General features: G+C 41.2%; 2 protein-coding genes across 2 annotated transcripts; one reads left to right on the plus strand and one right to left on the minus strand.

Annotated features, from left to right (window-relative positions):
* Nucleotides 1-2183: 2183 nt before the first annotated feature.
* LOC143129130 (calponin-1-like) lies at nt 2184-15172 on the plus strand. The gene is made up of 7 exons (XM_076289886.1): nt 2184-2321; nt 8169-8290; nt 8800-8869; nt 11340-11477; nt 12172-12288; nt 12648-12794; nt 13160-15172. Exons 1-7 carry the CDS (start codon nt 2262-2264, stop codon nt 13382-13384), a joined length of 879 nt encoding a protein of 292 aa, XP_076146001.1. The 5' UTR covers nt 2184-2261; the 3' UTR covers nt 13385-15172.
* Nucleotides 14906-17618, minus strand: LOC143129146 (transcription elongation factor 1 homolog). The gene is made up of 4 exons (XM_076289887.1): nt 17401-17618; nt 16912-17046; nt 16650-16720; nt 14906-15642 (listed from the first exon to the last, which is right to left on the minus strand). Exons 2-4 carry the CDS (start codon nt 17025-17027, stop codon nt 15578-15580), a joined length of 252 nt encoding a protein of 83 aa, XP_076146002.1. The 5' UTR covers nt 17028-17046; nt 17401-17618; the 3' UTR covers nt 14906-15577.
* Between the last annotated feature and the right edge of the window lie 436 nt (nt 17619-18054).

Consider the following 18054-nt stretch of genomic DNA (forward strand, 5'->3'; position numbering starts at 1 on the left):
TTATTACAGCACCCCTAGAGGCCAAATGAGACCACTTTCCTTACATGTCCTCACAATCAGCTAATATGTCCATGTATCAAGTTTGGACTTCATACAATGAAGCGTTGCTGAGATATGAACCCACTTCCTATATTACAGCGCCCCCTATAGAGGCCAAATGATGCCAATTTCCTACTGTGTCCTCACAATCAGGTTCCAAGTCCCTGTACCAAGTTTGGACTTCATACACCAAAGCATTGCTGAGATACAAGCTCACTTCCTGTATTACAGCGCCCCCTATAGAGGCCACATGATGCCAATTTCCTAGTGCGTCCTCACAATCAGATACCAAGTCCCTGTACCAAGTTTGGACTTCATACGTTAAAGCATAGCCGAGATGTTAGCCCACTTCCTGTTTGGTGGCTTCATCGCCATATTTGATTGGCTGTCACGGGCAAACAAAAATGAAATTAAAAGATCTGACAAGTATCGTTTTTGCGGCTCGGTCTGAAGATCATCTCCGACAAGTTCTGTGAAAATCGGATGGAATTTGTAACCGCTGAAACTTTTCGTAGAGTTTGGACTAAATCCAATATGGCGGAGGTCCAATATGGCGGAAAGTGATAGGATAGGGGTCGATGAACTCTGTATGGTCCAAGGATTCAGACGCTACCTCAATTGTGAAAATCAGACAAAAGAGTCAAGGATCACGCGCATGAACGCATGTCCAGCATTGAACTGGTGGTGGCGCTAGAGTGTTCAATGTATATGCATATAAATTGCTGTGAGTGATTGGGACAGTGTCCTGACTAATGGTATCGAGTTTTGTTATGTTAACTCAAAGTGCCACAGAGATGTTAGTCCACTTCCTGTTTGGCGCTTCATCGCCATATTTGATTGGCTGTCACGGGCAAACAAAAATGAAATTGAAAAATCTGACAAGTATCGTTTGTGCGGCTCGAGCAGAAGATCATCTCCGCCAAGTTCTGTGAAAATCGGATGAAATTTGTGAACGCTGAAACTTTTCGTGGAGTTTGGACTAAATCCAATATGGCGGAGGTCCAATATGGCGGAAAGTGGTGTAATAGAAGTCATTGAACTTAGGTCGGTCCAGGGATTCCAACAGTGCCTGATTTGTGAAAATCGGATGCACCGTTCAATCTTCACATGCGTTAATGCAATCCAGTTTTGACCCATTGGTGGCGCTAGAGTGTTGGGCATAGAGTTCTGTAAATTGGTGAGAGTGATCATGGGACAGTGCTGAATCAGTGTACCAAATTTCATAACTTTAGACCCAGCGGTTCAATTATCGGCTAGATTTTGACCTGTTGGTGGCGCTAGATGGCTGGGTTCAGAGGTCCGTAAATAAGTGTGAGTGGTCAGTGGAGTGTCCCGAAACTTTCTGCCAAAAAATCTGAACTTTTTAGCCAGGCGTTCTATGGGCTGCCATAGACTCCAATGGCAGAAGTGTAATAATAATAGGAAAAGCTAGTAACTCAATGGGTGCCTTCGCAGCTTCGCTGCTTGGCCCCCAATAATAGGAAAAACTACTAACTCAATGGGTGCCTTCGCAGCTTCGCTGCTAGGCCCCCAATAACCCTGAAACGCCATACGTAGCAAGGCAAGTTTATTTGTATAGTGGATTTCATATACACAGGCAATTCAATGTGTTTTAAATGAATGAGAGCAAAACATAGTAAACAAAAGTAAATTAAAGTGTAAAGGGACAGATAGAGAATTAAAGAAAGTGTAGTACATTAAGAATCCATCCCAACATTAAGTTGTGTAAACATAAATAAACAACATGTGGTCAATAAACAGCATGTGGTCAACACGTTCCTCATTGTAAACAAACCGCAAGACAGATGTTAAACTTCAAACCAGCCAACATGTACAATGAATGAATAAACTGTTCTAAATAAACAACTGTTTTGTGACACATAAGAGTTTATAACATGGTAATGTGAAACATAAAATGTTTGAAAATGTTAAAATGGGATGCAATTTGTCACTGACACCAGGTCTAAAAGAATGAGTTGCGTCCGAGGCTAATGCCATGTTGGTGATCTCATCGTGATTCCCCCTGTTGCGATTGGACGACATTCCCAGCCAATGGGCAGGCGAGCTGAATACGCACGGGAATGGGAAAGGTTTTTAAAAGAATGAGGGAAAGTTACGAGCGCTACTTCTGGGCCACGCTTCAAGAGCAGACGGTGGGATAAGACCAGTAGTGGAATCTGAAAGAGAGATTAACTGTAACCCAAGGACAAAAAAAAGAAACCATGGCTGGCCATTTTACCAGAGGACCCAGTTTTGGAATGTCAGCTGAGGTCAAGAGCAAGGTACGGTCCAAATGCTTCCGTTGTGTGTGTGTGAATTTTATCTGTGTAAGTGGTCTGTCTTTTCTTTTCTCTCTGTTTATGTGTGTATGCTGCCATGTCGGTGAATTTCCATATTTGTACATAATCTCTCTCTCTCTCTCTCTCTCCCTCTCTCCGTCTCGTCACAAAAAGTAATGCTATTTGAAATTTTTTGTTGACAGAAAAAATGCTGATGAAAAAACCTAGAAAGCAAAACTGTCTGTCAGAGAGGGAAGAGGTCAGAGAGTGACAGAAACAAGAACAAGAAATGAGAGACAGAAAAGAAACAGAGCGTGAGAGAGTATGAAGGCAAGAAAGAGAGAGAGAATGTTGAGATAAGGGAAAGAATAAACGAGAGAAAGACGGAACCACTCTTTGTGTCACACATTCTAGAAGTTTCTAGAGTCACTCTGACTCTCCACAGCACCCCCAGAGCATAGTCACCCCCTAACTAAACACGTTCCTGTGCGTCACATCGTTAGTGTGTGTCCTGATATATCTGACACATCATGTTCCTCTCAGTAGACCATACAGGACACTCTGGTAGACTTTGTCCAATTATACTGCAATCATTATGCACTTCTAGCTGAACTGATCAGTAGCTGACAGCTAACTACATCAAAATCATGGGTTTGATACCTAAGAATAAACACGCTGTTTTGTAAGTTACTTTGGATAACATCATAATTATAAGAGAATGATTATAAGAGTAATTGTAAAACATAAATTTAGAGGAAAGGACCTGTTTTATTAGGTCTAAGTAGTTAATTGAGAAACACTTCTTCAGTGAGTGCATACGCACATAATCAGTGATGATCTGAGGCTCTCTATGGTTAGAGTATGAATAACTGGTGGAGAAGCATCACTCTCTGGGGAGGGACTATGACAGATCTGGTTTATATTGATGCTGGCTCTTCTAACTGGCCTCTCGGATGGATAAATATTTACAATAGCCGTACCTCGGCAGCAGGTCTGAGAGAGGGGCAAGGGCAGGGGAGGGCCGCCACATGATGAGCCCTGCCAACAGAGCCCTCAGGCCTTCTGTCTATACCCCCCTGTTCTAATCAACTCTATGCTATGCTATGCTATGCTATGCTATGATCTCTTCTCTTCTCTTCTCTTCTCTTCTCTTCTCTTCTCTTCTCTTCTCTTCTCTTCTCTTCTCTTCTCTTCTCTTCTCTTCTCTTCTCTCCTCTTCTCTTCTCTCCTCTTCTCTTCTCTTCTCTTCTCTTCTCTTCTCTTCTCTCCTTTCCTATCCTCTCTTCTCTATTGGGCAAATAATCAAACCAACACTTTTACTAGCTCTACTATCTGATATGTCTTTCCATTTATTAGTCACTAATGAAACACATGGATATCCACAGACGAATGTAGACCTATTAGATGGATATAATATATTTACATATTCATAGGTAAACTTACAAGCCACTGATTTTAACGTTTACAAGAAGCCTTCCACCAGTATTTGCTTAGCCAAAGAGGGTATTTTTTAGTCTTTAGGGGACATGTCTCTTTGACCTTCCAGCAACTCCTCTCTCATGTCATATCACAGATCCAGAGAAGTATCTGTGTTCCACATCGGTCAGGGCCCATCGGTAGAGCTACTAGAATGTGTCTTACAATATCATGCATGGGTGACGTAAGATGATAGTGGTTACAACACAAGAGTGTCATCCAAGCTTCATCACATGGGTTCGGTTGGGAAGGTATTTGAAACAGGCTTTCCTTCAAAGGAGTAGAGTTATCCAAAGGCATAAGCATTGTGTGCAAAGTTTGGCAGAAAGATAGTTGCACTGCTGTGCACACATGTGATACAGAGAGTGATCAGATGATTGTTAAGTATATTTAAGCCAGTTACACACTGGCATGCACACACAAATGCATGCATACATGAATATGTGGCATGACATAACTTTGATTCATGCACTTAACTTATAAATGCATGTCAAACATGCATTTATACACATGCACACAGACACACAAACAGACAGACACACACACACACACACACACACACACACACACACACACACAGACAGACAGACAGACAGACACACACACACACACACACACACACACACACACACACACACACACACACACACACACAGACACAGACACAGACACAGACACAGACACACACACACACACACACACACACACACACAGACACACACACAGGTATGACGCTTAAAGCCGCACAGGCCAGCTCCTTTTATGGACTCTGCAGAAACAGCAGCAGCAGCAGCAGCAGCAGCTCTCTCTGTCTTGGGTGACAGGAGACACCCATGAGCTGTAAACACAATAAAGGGAGATGGGAAGGAGAACACACACACACACACATACAGAGAAAGAGACACACACACACACACATACAGAGAAAGAGAAACACACACACACACATACAGAGAAAGAGACACACACACAGAGAGAGTCAGACACACACACACACACACACACACACACACACGCGCACACACACACACACATACAGAGTGAGAGACACACACAGAGAGACAGAGAGAGAGAGAGAGAGAGAGAGAGAGAGAGAGAGAGAGAAACACACACACACAAATACACAGACACACACACACACAGAGAGAGACATACACACATACACATACAGTCAGAGTGAGAGAGAGCTGGAAGAGACAGAGGTGTGGGAGTAGAATAGGAAAAGTTTGTGTGTGTGTGAGTGTGTGTGTGTGTGTGTGTGTGTGTGTGTGAGTGTGTGAGAGAGAGAGAGAAAGAGAGAGAGATGGAGGAGAAGGCCAACAATCTTCAGTGAGTGCATGGCCTGAGAGAGTGCAGGTCAGAACAGGGGGAGAAAATGAAAGATAAAGGGAAAAGAAACATCAACAGAAAAGTAAAAAAAAAACAGAAATGAAAGAAAAATAAACTCAAAGGGAAGATAAAAGTGTGTGTTCCATCCTGCAGATCAAAGTGAGGAGGGACATCACAGTCAGATCTGCTGGCCTGGCTATAACATTACTGCTGCTCAGTCAACTGATAGTGTTTCATACACATACTTAAAGAGTGTGTACCATCGTGTGTACACCATGTGCAAGCGTGTTCTTCTTTTAAGGATGACAAGATACTTTATATGGCAAAATATTCGGTATACAATAAATCGAATAGATCTCGGATAGATCTCTCTCTCTCTCTCTCTCTCTCTCTCTCTCTCTCTCTCTCTCTCTCTCTCTCTCTCTCTCTCCTTTATTTATAAATCTTTCTCTGCAATGTAATTCATTCAGCACTGAGATGCCATTAGCTTCAAACAGAAGGGTCAGACAGACAGCGTACTGAATGACTCTGCCAAGATCCAATTCCCCATCTCTGACATAACGTGGCTGCTCATTGCCCTAATAAGATGACAGGGTGCAGTTGATGGACTGGCATGTAAGATTTGTGTGTGTGTGTAAGAGCATGAAAGCGTGTGTGTGTGTGTGTGTGTGTGTGTGTGCATGTGTGTGTGTGTGTGTGTGTGTGTTTAACCAGCTGGGAGAAGAACATTCCTGAAACCCATGCCACCGTGTGTGTGTGTGTGTGTGTGTGTGTGTGTGTGTGTGTGTGTGAGCGCACGCCTATGTGCAAGAGAGGAGAGAGAGGAAGAGAGAGGAGAGATGAGAGTCTGCATGACAGGGAGAGAGGGAGTGGATACCAGTTTCTGCCTAGTTTGGTGTGCTCAGCAGAGAAGGAAGCTTCTCCCGGCTACTGCTCAGGAATCAGCCTCCTCTTGGCTTCCTCTTCTGTCCCACGTCTTAAAAGGAGAACAGCCAGCCAGCCAGAGAGAGAGAGAGAGAGAGAGAGAGAGCATGCTTTGCTGTCCTGCAGGAATCTCAGTTATGGGGGTGTCAACCTTGCAGACATACCCAGACCCACTGACATTCACAGGAACAGTGCTGCGAGGAACTAGTCTCTTTTCTGCAGAACGACACTCAGGCCTTTGTTCTGGTCAGATAGGATCTAATGACACTCTGGGATGGATTAGTCGGCCTGGCCTGCATTGTCCATCGTGCACTCCATGTTTGGTCATATTAGTGTAATTTCCCCTGTGTCTAGGTTTGTGGGAGCCCTAAATGAGTCACTGTTGTGTTTACTGCTTGGATGCTGAAATTGACCGAAGAGAGGGGAAATCAAAACAGTTGTGTTTGTATTGGTTTCCAATGCATTATAGAGCTGCATAAACCACACTCTGAAGTGCACTGAGTGTACACATCTGCAAATAATGAGTTTACTTCATCAAAGTCTTCTCATTGATGCATGTACATGTGTAGCCACAGTGGATCCTATCTCTTGAGCACTTTTCTTACTGTATCAATTAAGCTTTCAATGAACAGGTGGGCCTTGGGTAGCGTCACTGTATGCTAACTCATGGCCCCAACTTGAACAGGTGGGCCTTGGGTAACATCACTGTATGCTAACTCATGGCCCCAACTTGATGCTGAACACTGTTAACAACACAGTCTATCACCTGCGTTGTTAAAGCTAAAAATATTTAATCTCGGGGTCCCTCTATACCATTGAGAAGCACAATAATAAATTAACTTGTTAACATAATAATAGTGCATCTTTGTAATAAACTAAAAAAACATAATGACACAATACAATATGATACAATATAGAGGGAATGCACAGGCATCAGTCTGTAGATATAGAGCTCAGAAATCCTGTAAGTAGCCTATCAATTTGTATTCTACAATGTATAGCATAGCACCTCTTTGCCATTTTGATTTTTGCTGGAAATTCAAATGGAATACTGCCACTCAATTTGTCTTTTTAGCAATCAGTGATAGTAACCAAGATGACTTATACTGTTACGTGTGTGCATAGTGAACATGATATCTTCAGAACATGTTGCCATAGAAGTAAATTACCCATTCACTTGTAGACATCTGTTGTGGTTTGGCAGAAATCCCTTTTGCACACACTCAAATCAGAATAAGGCTAACTAACTAAGATCTATGGTCTTTTGGGCCCCAATCGTCGACTTCAAGGCAGTGCTGCCTGGAAGGTGCTAGGGTTAGTTAAGGGTTTGGGTTAAGGTTAGGGTCAGGTGCCTTGAAGATGACAGTGGGGCCCCAAAAGACCATCAAGCTAACTAACATGCTAATTGTCAAAGCCACTAGGCATAACATAAGCTAACCCACTGGCTAAATCGGCTGATTGACTGGCTGACTATTTGAATTACTTGGCTTACAAACATAAGGAGGAATCTGCAACTTTTCACGATCAGACATTTATTGTCATAATTTCTAGGCTCACTCTATGCACATCTCTAGCTGGCTAACTCCACCTATAAGCCTATAGTGCTGGGAGGGGTTTAGTGTTACGACCCGCTACAGCAACTTGCTTAGCCTATATTGCAAGCAATGTCGACCTCTCAGAGTGCAACAGAAGTGCCATTCACCCATTTAAGAGTTTATGTGCCATCAAAATGATTTTGGAAACATTCATTTAAGTTGTTAAGTTAATAGATGCTAAATTGCCCTTACCACTTTGAGGCAGGGTGTGGTGGGGGTCAGTGGGATGAGATCATAGTGCCAGAAGAAATATATAACACATTTGGACATTTTTAGTCACTACTGTAGAAATATTCTGATTAACCTTTCGCAAACTTGGTTCGAGGTGTCCTCTCCACATCATCACGTGTGTTGCATCCCCTGGGCTCCCTGCTGATGATCACAGTCATGGTTTTATCAAGAATATCATCCAGTCATCATCCAATCATACAGTTTGCAGCCCTTCCCTCAATCCCATCCTCTCTGGGGTTTCATACACCTGAATTTGACCCCCTTACCTCTCAACTTTGACCCTTGACCCTTCCAGTTGGCTGGGAAGTATGACCCGTTGAAGGAGGAGCAGCTACGACTGTGGATCCAGGAGGTGACGGGACGCCGCGTCGGTGACAACTTCATGGAAAGCCTGAAGGACGGCGTGCTCCTGTGCGAGTGAGTCAGGTGTTAAAGGTCACAGGTCACCAACCAGTGCGTTCATTAGTTGTCTCTTGTTTGGGGGACAGTAATTCCCAGCACATTTGCAAGAAATGAAAAACATATTTTACTGTATTCATAGGAAGATTACAGTTTAGCTGACTTCTGCTTTGCTGTATGGATAGCAGCCATTCACAGTTTACTTAAATATGTCAGTATACTATTTTTGCATGAGGATATTTGGACATTTCAATCTCTGAAAGTAGGAATACATGCCCTCACCTTGCAAATTGTTTTTTTTTTTCTTAAATCTAAATACTTACTACTAACCACATGTATTCAGAGGGGCCATTCAAATAGGTGTTAACATGTCAGATATATTTTCATCTTGCCTAAATATTGAAAGTTAAAATGATACTTGTCTCCACATGGCCAGTCAAAACAAGAAGACACACTATCCCTCGTTTTTCTTTCCTCTTTTCATCACTCCATTTTCTTGCCCTCTTTCGCTCCTTTCTTCCCATCAGACTAATCAACAAGCTGCAGCCAGGATCTGTGAGGAAGATCAACAACTCTGCAACCCAAAACTGGCATCAGGTGAGGCCCACCACTCCTTCTCAGTTTGTGTGTGTGTGTGTGCGTGTGCGTATGCGCGTAAGAGAAATAGGCTGAAGCCAGACTCAGTGAAGAGCAACAACTCAGCAACCAAAAACAAGAATAGGAGCTCCACACTCCATTTGAGGCAAACATCTCTGGCCAAATCTAGCAACAGCCAAGGACACACACACACACACACACACACACACACACACACACACACACACACACACACACACACACACACACACTCGGCCCCTGTTGGAAAGGCTGGGGAAGGTTGCGAGTGAGCAGACTATGCTGTGTGAGAGCTATGCAGTTTGTTATGGTCCGGTGGGTCCGGTTTAGCTCATAGGAGCATGCTTGTCACCGCACAAATCACACGTGTGTGACGGAGGAAATGTAAGCAGATGGAAGCGCCACACATACCTAGCGTCAGCTAATGGGGTAATAGCATGTCTGGCCCCCAAGACTACCATCTTGAACTCACTGACTTTGTAATGTCTCAGAGTTTTTTTTTTTTGTCCATTACTGTCTCTGTGGCCGCCTTTCTATTTAACTTCTTTTTCGCTTTTTCTTCACATCTCCTTCTCTTTTGAAACCTCTCTGTTTGTGGGCTACCAGCATTGCTTTTTAGCGTTTTTTTAACTGTTTAGCGGTGCTGTTGGTTGACTTTAACCAACACTTTCACTGATCAACTTTGGTTTGGTCAGCCCATGCACTGAGAGACTTCAGCTACACATTGTAGTAGCCTTAAAAGTTGTGGGTTCAATTGCCAGCTTCCACCAATTGTTCCCTTGATCAAGGCACTTAACCATGAGTTGCTCTGGGGAGAATGGCCCTTGTAATATAATTGACATGTGAAAGTCGTAAGAGTGTCTGCTAAATGAATGAATGTAAAATGTAAATGCACGTATATAAGTATAGTATAAGTATATATACTCTTTTGATCCTGTGAGGGAAATTTGGTCTCTGCATTTATCCCAATCCGTGAATTAGTGAAACACACTCAGCACACAATGTACACACAGTGAAGTGAAGCACACACTAATCCCGGCACAGTGAGCTGCCTGCATCAACAGCGGCGCCGGTGGAGCAGTGAGGGGTTAGGTGCCTTGCTCAAGGGCACTTCAGCCGTGCCTACTGGTCGAGATTCGAACCGGCAACCTCCGGCTACAGGTCCGAAGTGCTAACCAGTAGGCCACGGCTGCCCCAACGTTCACCTCAATATCATATGGTCTGGTAATAACAATTGGTAACAGCATGTCATACTCTCAATTTGAAACTACAGACTGTGTTAGACTGTCTCTTTCTCTCCCCTTCCACTGATTTTCTGTTGGACTTCTGTTAGCGTTGATACTAATTTTTTTCTTCTCATTCTATCCATCTCTTACCTGCTCATTCATCTCTCTCTCTTGCCCCATTTCCCCCCTCAAGTACCATGTTATTGTTTTTTTATTATTGATTGAATGGACATTATTGTTTATTATTGCTTTCCCCCCTCATTTTCATTGTTTATTTCATTAGGCTATTGATTTAATTGACATTGTTTATTATTGCTATTCTCCTTATTATAGTCTGACCAACATTTTTGTTATTTGTTAAAAACATTTTAACAAAAGCGTATCCATAACCATATAGGTTCCCATTCACTCTCTCTCTCTTCATTTTATCATGATGATCAGGGATGATTCTACCTTTTCTTTTTTTTCTCTCTCTCACTTTCTCTCCTCTTTCTCTTACCCTCCCGAGTGGTATCGAGCTGTATATGGTATTGTGGAGGCAATACTGTTTGGCACCATGTATTATATGTTTACATTCCACTACAGCGGCTGTTGAATTAGACCAGTATCAGATTATGTGTATGTTGGCTCGAAGCAATAAATCCTCAGTCCACAATTTACTTCTAAGTGAAGGAGTTGTAAGCTCCTTGTGGGCAAAAAGCCCAAATATAATTTCAATATAATTAATATTCTCAATAAAATATAAATAAAACAGTATGTTGCCTTGTGGTGCTACATAAAGCTGAACATGAACAGTGTGTAGATTCAATTGTAATTTTCTAGCTTTCACATGATGCGGCACTATGGGTTTTTTACACAGGGTAATCATGAAATGCAAATTAAGAAAAAGAACAAGATGTTGTGAATTTAATGTTTCATTTTCTATCATCCTCCGAAAATGGTTTATTTTACTCAGTGAGACTCACCTTTAACGGTCACACTGTGAACACTCACTCACTGAATGAATGAATGAATGAATGCCTACCTGTATTGATATTATATACTCACTAGTTGTGAGCTTCAGCGGGGTCTGACTGCTGGCAGCCATTGATGTGCCATTATTAATGTCAAAAAACCTACCTGAAGAACATGGGATAGCATTAGCAGAATCAGCCGAGATGTTACATGACCCAGTGACACCATGATACCACCATTTATTCACTTTTCTCGCTCTCTCTCTTTCCCAGCTTGAGAACATCGGTAACTTTGTGCGAGCCATCACTGAATATGGACTCAAGCCTCATGACATCTTTGAGGCCAACGACCTCTTTGAGAATACAAACTACACACAGGTCCAATCCACACTGATCACCCTGGCCGGAGTGGTGAGTATGGCTTTTAGAATGCAATAGAATATACAATTACTAAATTGTCCTAAACACATGCGTAATATCTATGGTTCAGACAATGATGATACAACCCAAATTCCAAAAAAGTTGGGATGCTTTTGTAAAATGTGAATAAAAAAAGAACACTATGACTTACAAATCATGTCAACCCTATTTATTGGAGAATAGTTAAAAGACCTGTTGTATATAAAGTATGGAGTTTGTTGGACATGTATGTATAGTATAAATCAATGATTTATAGAGAATATTAGGTTACACTTTACTTGACAGTGTCAACATAAGAGTGACATGACACTGTCATGAACACTGTCACAAGTCATAAACATATATGACATAACACTTCTGTTATTAAGTGAAATTCGGTTTTTTTCATACCAAGTTAGGGTTAGGATTAGGGATAGGTTTAGAGTTATGGTTAGGGTTGGGGTAGGATTAGGGTTAGAGGTTAGGATTCATGACAGTGTCATGTCACCCTTATGTCGATATTGTAAAGTAAAGTTTTACCGAATATATAAGATACATGATGTAGAAATTGAAGTTTAGTCTTAGCTAAGATTTTCCTATTACTCCTATTCTTGTTCCTTCAAAAAGTTCTTACCTAATGTGCCTCCTAATCTCTCTGACAAGCATATGATAGAGGGGACCTGTGTTGCTATTTCCCACCTCTCAGGCCAAGACCAAGGGCTTCAACACCAAATATGACATTGGGGTGAAGTATGCTGAGAAGCAGTCACGCAAGTTTGCCCCAGAGAAGATCAAGGAAGGACGCAACATCATCGGTCTGCAGGTCTGTAACTGTCTTGTTTTGACAAAGCTATATGAACAGGGATCTAGTATAAATGGGTACAGTATGCTACCACAGTCAACTGTCACTTAATAGTCCAATTTCACTCTGATGACATCTGTCAGAAGGTTAATGTGAACAAAATCCTTAACAAACTGACCAGTCTTAAATTACTCTTGAACTGGGTCAATAGTAGTGCTATTTCTCAGGAGAGGAAATCAAGATAAACAAAATAATGGTCAAAATGTCATTTTGATGTTAAATTGAGCTCAATTATGTCTCGGGAGAAATAGAACAGACATAGGTGAGATTGTCCTTTCCTATGGGAAATTACCCTGATGTTGTCATCCTCCCTCTGCTAGATGGGCACCAACAAGTTAGCCAGCCAAAAGGGCATGACGTCCTATGGAACACGGCGGTTCCTATACGACCCCAAGGCTGGCAATGATAACCCTCTGGACCAGTCCACCATCAGTCTTCAGATGGGCACCAATAAATGTGCCAGCCAGGTAAGCGGGCACTACCTGGGGGCAGCTAAGCCTGAAGGAGCAGCATCCTGCCCACTAGGGGGCACTAGGGATAAAGCCGATTTGCATTCAGTAGCCTGAACATTTACAAATTTGATTCCCAGCTGCAATGTTTGTGCCCTTGGGCAAGGCACTTAAACCCCAAGTTGCTCTAGGCCTAGGGGATCTGGCCATGCAATGAATTGACATCCGTAAGTCACTTTGAATAAAAGCTTCAACCAAATACATAAAGATGAAGAATGACATAAAGCCAAGAAGCCTACTAAACATAAAAGGTTCTAGGAATGTTTTTAAACCTTCTTATTCTTGTTCTAACTCTAATTCTTCCTTATTCTCCTCTTTTGTAGGCTGGCATGACTGCACCTGGCACCAAGAGGCAGGTGTTTGACACGAAGATGGACCTGATGAACTGCGACACATCGACCGTGTCCCTCCAAATGGGCACCAACAAGGCGGCCTCCCAGCGGGGCATGACGCCCCTGGGCCTCCCGCGCCAAGTCTACGACAAGAACTACTGCTCCAAGGTCGACGAGTACTACAACGACACCTACTTTGATGGCTACGCTGACTAAGCTCAATATGCGGGGTCTGTCCACTCGAAAGTAAACAACAACAAAAAATGTAAAATGTAAAAATAAAAAAAAAAAGAATAGAAGAAAAGGAAAGAAAAACACACATAACTGTTCAAGTCGTTATTGTTTACGGTCATGACATGTCAAGCTCCGGTGTCATGTTGATTGTGTTTGACTTGCATTGAAATAGCTTCAGACATGCAACACTCAATCTCTCACTACTGAGTTTAGTTTGACAGAGCATGTAGACAGTTTAGATTTAGGTTAGGTTTTGTTCGACTTGTTTAATTCAATTCTAACTCAAATTAGTGTAGTTAGGCTACTTAATTATTCAACCAAAATAAGCTGAATATTCCAACGGATCCTCTCCTACAAGAAGATTTCAAATCTGAAATCCATTTTGTTGTGTTCTTTTTATATTTACATTTACAGCATCCCAAAGAATCAGTACTATCAGCTGCCATGTGGAATATCTGGAAAATAAACATTAGTCGGTAACACTTTACTTCAGGTTTCTACATAAGAGTGACATGGCACTGCCATAACCCTGACACTAACCCTAACTTGTCATGACAAAAACCGAATGACACTTGACAGAAGTGAGTGACAGAAGTGTTATGTCATAAACGTTTATGACTTGTTTATAATGTTTATGACACATTCATGACAGTGTCATGTGACTCTTATGTAAAGTGTAACCCATTAGTCTAGTCTAAAACAAATTAAAAAAAATACATAAGCAATTGTCACACAAGACATCAGGTGAAATTGCTCTTTAGGAGAGGTAACTAATATCTTTTGAAATGTATCAAATCTTATTACTGCTTTCAGAATAACATTCCTCTTAATAAAATGCCTTACAGATTGACTGAGGTTAACAGACAGATATTGATAATGATTGGAATGCGAGTAAGGCTTACTGACGGTGCAAAAGCAACATCCTCCAATGTTGCGTTGAACTTTAGGACCTCTAGTGTTGAGCTGGTGTTACTGCAATGACAAACTAGGTACATCGGTCATAATTTTTTACCCTAAAATGTTCCAGTTAATACATTCTTTTACAATCATGTCATTTTGGACATGTCAAGCATGTTTTACATTTTATCTGCTGCACCAAGCAATGGGAATGTTTCTTATTTTTGGTCATTCCTGGCCATTTATTTTATTTGTACCTCTTCCCTGTAGTTTGACTGCTTTTGCTTCTTTAAAGCTGATGATACACAAGGCAACTTTTTTGAGCAACGTTGCTGGGCAATGGTCCTTTGTATTGTCGTTTGTTTCCCATTGACATTGGATTTTTTTTTTTCGAGATCTTTAATCATCAATGGGCAAATTTTCATGATCATTCAATCAGGACACATGGAACCGGTTGCGTAGTTGTCCAGCAACATTGCTCAAAAAAGTTGCCCCATGTATCACCTGAAGGCTTGTCCTGTTTACATACGGACAGACATGTGAGCCAGAACGTATAGGTTGCAAACTGTATTAGTTACAAAAGGAAATAAACAAAATGCATGCAAATGATTTGAATCACATTTAATTGGCGGCAACACCTTTTGCAATGCAAAGTCAATAAACACATCCCAACTCAATAAAAGAAAGTTATGAGTATGTTGCCAAAACACCTTCAACATGAAACAATAGACATTTTTGGTAAAAACTAATTTGAATGAGGATCATTACAAAGGCCACACTCTAGAAACTGTGCAAGTGTGACTACCAACAGTATGTGATGCATTTATTTCTTAAAATATTTCTTCATTTGAAAAAATAAAATATTCCATCATGTTGTGGAGTTGCTTTAAGTCTATTTCCCTTTCAGTTTCCCATTTGTCTTCTTATATTTTGTCTTTTAAATGGACGTGCATACTGTAACAATACATACACTTTTTTCGTACAATATAATACTCTCCCTTTATCAAGAAATAACTATGAAATAACTTAATTCTTTAAGTTAAAATTATTTTTTAAATTAAATTAAATGTGTACCTTCAAAATGTACTATTCCCCCAGAAATAGCAGCTGAGGACAGATAATGAGAGGTAAGTATTGCAACATTTTCCCCCCACACAGCGTTTTCTACTTGACCTATAGATCCATTATGTGTCCTATTGTGTCATTAAATACAATCCCAGTTCATTCAGCATACTGATTTACACAATACAGACACATCCCCTCAAGACAACACGGCTGCTATTGGTTGGCAGCTTCACAGGCGTCTATCCAGTCACTGTACACATCTACTGCCTCCGAAAGATCTGACACACACAGTTAAGGGTAAAGTTAAAAAACATACATAATGTGTATGGCACATATCCTACACACATATTGAGAGGTGACAGTTTGTCACCATGCTTGTAGAGTAAATAAATAAACTTGTTAATTAATGTAAATGGTCCTTTTTCACTAGTCAAAAGGTTTTCCAAACATGTAGGCTTTTTTACCCATAAACCTGACCAGGTTTGTCTGGCCAAGTCCTTGATTGAGCTCTTCGTTTTAAAATTTAAACATCCGTATTGGATGGTGGCATCATTACATGCCTTGGAAGCAATTTGTTGAACCACAGTCCACTAACAGAGAGGACATAAATCACAACACTGCTGGAGAAAATGCATAGGAGTTGCCCAAAATGCCTAAGAAATGTCTACTTCATTGTAACGGTAGTATGGAGATACGAGTTTAAATCATTTTGGTGTGAAGAGGTTTTAAGGCTTCAACAAAATTCAAAACACATAGCATGCCTGGTCACAGATGACACATGTAGCCTGCTACACCAGCTGCACTTCTAGGGCTGGGTTTAATGGACTCTTGCGGATATTTCTTGTGAAAGTAGCCATTTTCATAACACTTATCTATACTTTTCCAAACACACAGTCTGTTTTGTATGACAAGCTGTTAGTTTTACTTATACCATCTCTCTTCCCCCTTCTCCCTTGATTCTTTGAGTAGTTGACAGAGAGGAAAGACAGAGAAAGAGAGAGAAGGAGATAGGTTAAGAGAGAGAAGGAGAGAGGAAAAGAGAGAGAAGGAGAGAGGAAAAGAGAGAGAAGGAGATAGGTTAAGAGAGAGGAGAGGAAAAGAGAGAGGAGAGAGGAAACGAGAGATAAGGAGATAGGTTAAGAGAGATAAGGAGATAGGTTAAGAGAGAGGTTAAGAGAGAGAAGGAGATAGGTTAAGAGACAGAAGGAGAGGAAAAGAGAGAAGGAGAGAGAAAACGAGAGAATATGACGACATGGATAGAGGAAGTAACAAAAAAGAAGGATACAGGTAATGGGAGTCTGGAACTCCTCCAGGCAGACCGAACAGGATATAATCCCAGTGTTTCTGCTCCTCTCCCTGTGAGGTATGTGTAGAAAAGACACTTTAGCTTAACAAAACCCTTTGACACATTCAGGGATTCACAAACAGGTTGGATTCAACAAGCCTGCATTTTAAATAGGCTATAGAACCTTAAGGTTTATTGGTCAGCTTAGTTTCCTCAAAAGCATGGATATACAGTAGCCTACATTTTAGAATGCAGCACCTACATTTTCACATCACACGCCTTCTCGTGGTTACAGAATGGGCACGTGAACTGGGTGTCAAGGTCCCCTGTCAACTTCTTTTTGGGAGGGGGTTTCCTCTTCGATTTTCGGCGACCCATAATAAGCTGCTTCACAAGTCTGAAACAAGGAACTCTTTGATAAAAATCGAAGTTATCATGCAGGCCCACATACTGTCTGCATTCAGACAGATTTTGAGAGGTGTAAAAGTCACGAGTCATTTAAGCCTCACTCTCAATGCAGCATGCTAGGCTTACGTGGTCACTAAAATGACATAAATAGCCTTGTAGGGCACAAAAACAATACACAAACACCAGATGGTTTGAGCAATGCTAACAGCTTCAGTTTACCGAGTTACCTTACTACAGTGATTACTTAAAACGAGATAGGCCTACATAAACTAATACGACTGGACTGTCATTCCAACGATAACTTGTAACAAACAAAATTAACAACTAAGGAGTTCACAGTTACCTTGTAACGCAGTGAAATGTTGCCAACTTGCCAGTGATCAGAGCGGACCTCTAACCAACATTTTCCGGTTTACGCAGTAAGCTTTACGTCAAAATAAAAGTCAAGAAATTTCAGTAAGCGTGTCTCTTTGTGGTGTTGGAAAGGAGCCTATAACCTCTTACCCATGTTTACATGACTGTCTCCACAACTGTCTCTGTAAGATTGCAATCAAATACAACACAACACAAATTGCACTAATGACCAAAATGGTCACAGTTCTTTAGGTTCCTGTGTAGTTCAAATAAAAGTTTCACTGCTGGGGACACACCCAGGGATACTATTTCTGGGTTGGGTAGGCAAAGCTATTTTAAAGTTGGCATGCCATTTTAAAATGTAATTTGACAATTTGAGTGATTGATCCATCTTTTGACCGTATTCTATCTTCTTTAGAATGCTTCACGAAAGACAGTGAAACACTGGTCTAGAATTATGGAGAAAGAATGTCCATGGCAAGAAGTCTATTCAACTAATTGTGAACTAGTGAATTAATAGCCACTGTTCCTGTTAACTGTAGGCTAGAATTTCATTACAGTCTATGATACAACTGAAATTATTTGATACATAATAGGGACATTTAAATCTTTGATTCCTTTTCAAATCAATCCTTCCATAGGG

The sequence above is a fragment of the Alosa pseudoharengus genome, unplaced genomic scaffold, assembly GCF_046254945.1.
Source record: "Alosa pseudoharengus isolate Yale_2024_CS ecotype anadromous, Long Island Sound unplaced genomic scaffold, YU_APseudo_1.1 YU_APseudo_1.1_scf_1, whole genome shotgun sequence".
Classification (NCBI taxonomy): Eukaryota; Metazoa; Chordata; class Actinopteri; order Clupeiformes; family Clupeidae; genus Alosa; species Alosa pseudoharengus.

Excerpts from the sequence above, each read along its gene's own strand:
- LOC143129146 (XM_076289887.1), bottom strand. The coding sequence starts at position 17,027 with ATGGGTCGCCGAAAATCGAAGAGGAAACCCCCTCCCAAAAAGAAGTTG. Across the intron at positions 16,721-16,911 it reads AAGGCGTGTGATGTGAAAAT|GGAGAGGAGCAGAAACACTG; the intron begins GTAGGTGCTGCA and ends CATACCTCACAG. Across the intron at positions 15,643-16,649 it reads GTTCCAGACTCCCATTACCT|ATCTTTCGGAGGCAGTAGAT; the intron begins GTATCCTTCTTT and ends TGTGTGTGTCAG.
- LOC143129130 (XM_076289886.1), top strand. The coding sequence starts at position 2,262 with ATGGCTGGCCATTTTACCAGAGGACCCAGTTTTGGAATGTCAGCTGAG. Across the intron at positions 2,322-8,168 it reads CAGCTGAGGTCAAGAGCAAG|TTGGCTGGGAAGTATGACCC; the intron begins GTACGGTCCAAA and ends TGACCCTTCCAG. Across the intron at positions 11,478-12,171 it reads TGATCACCCTGGCCGGAGTG|GCCAAGACCAAGGGCTTCAA; the intron begins GTGAGTATGGCT and ends CCCACCTCTCAG.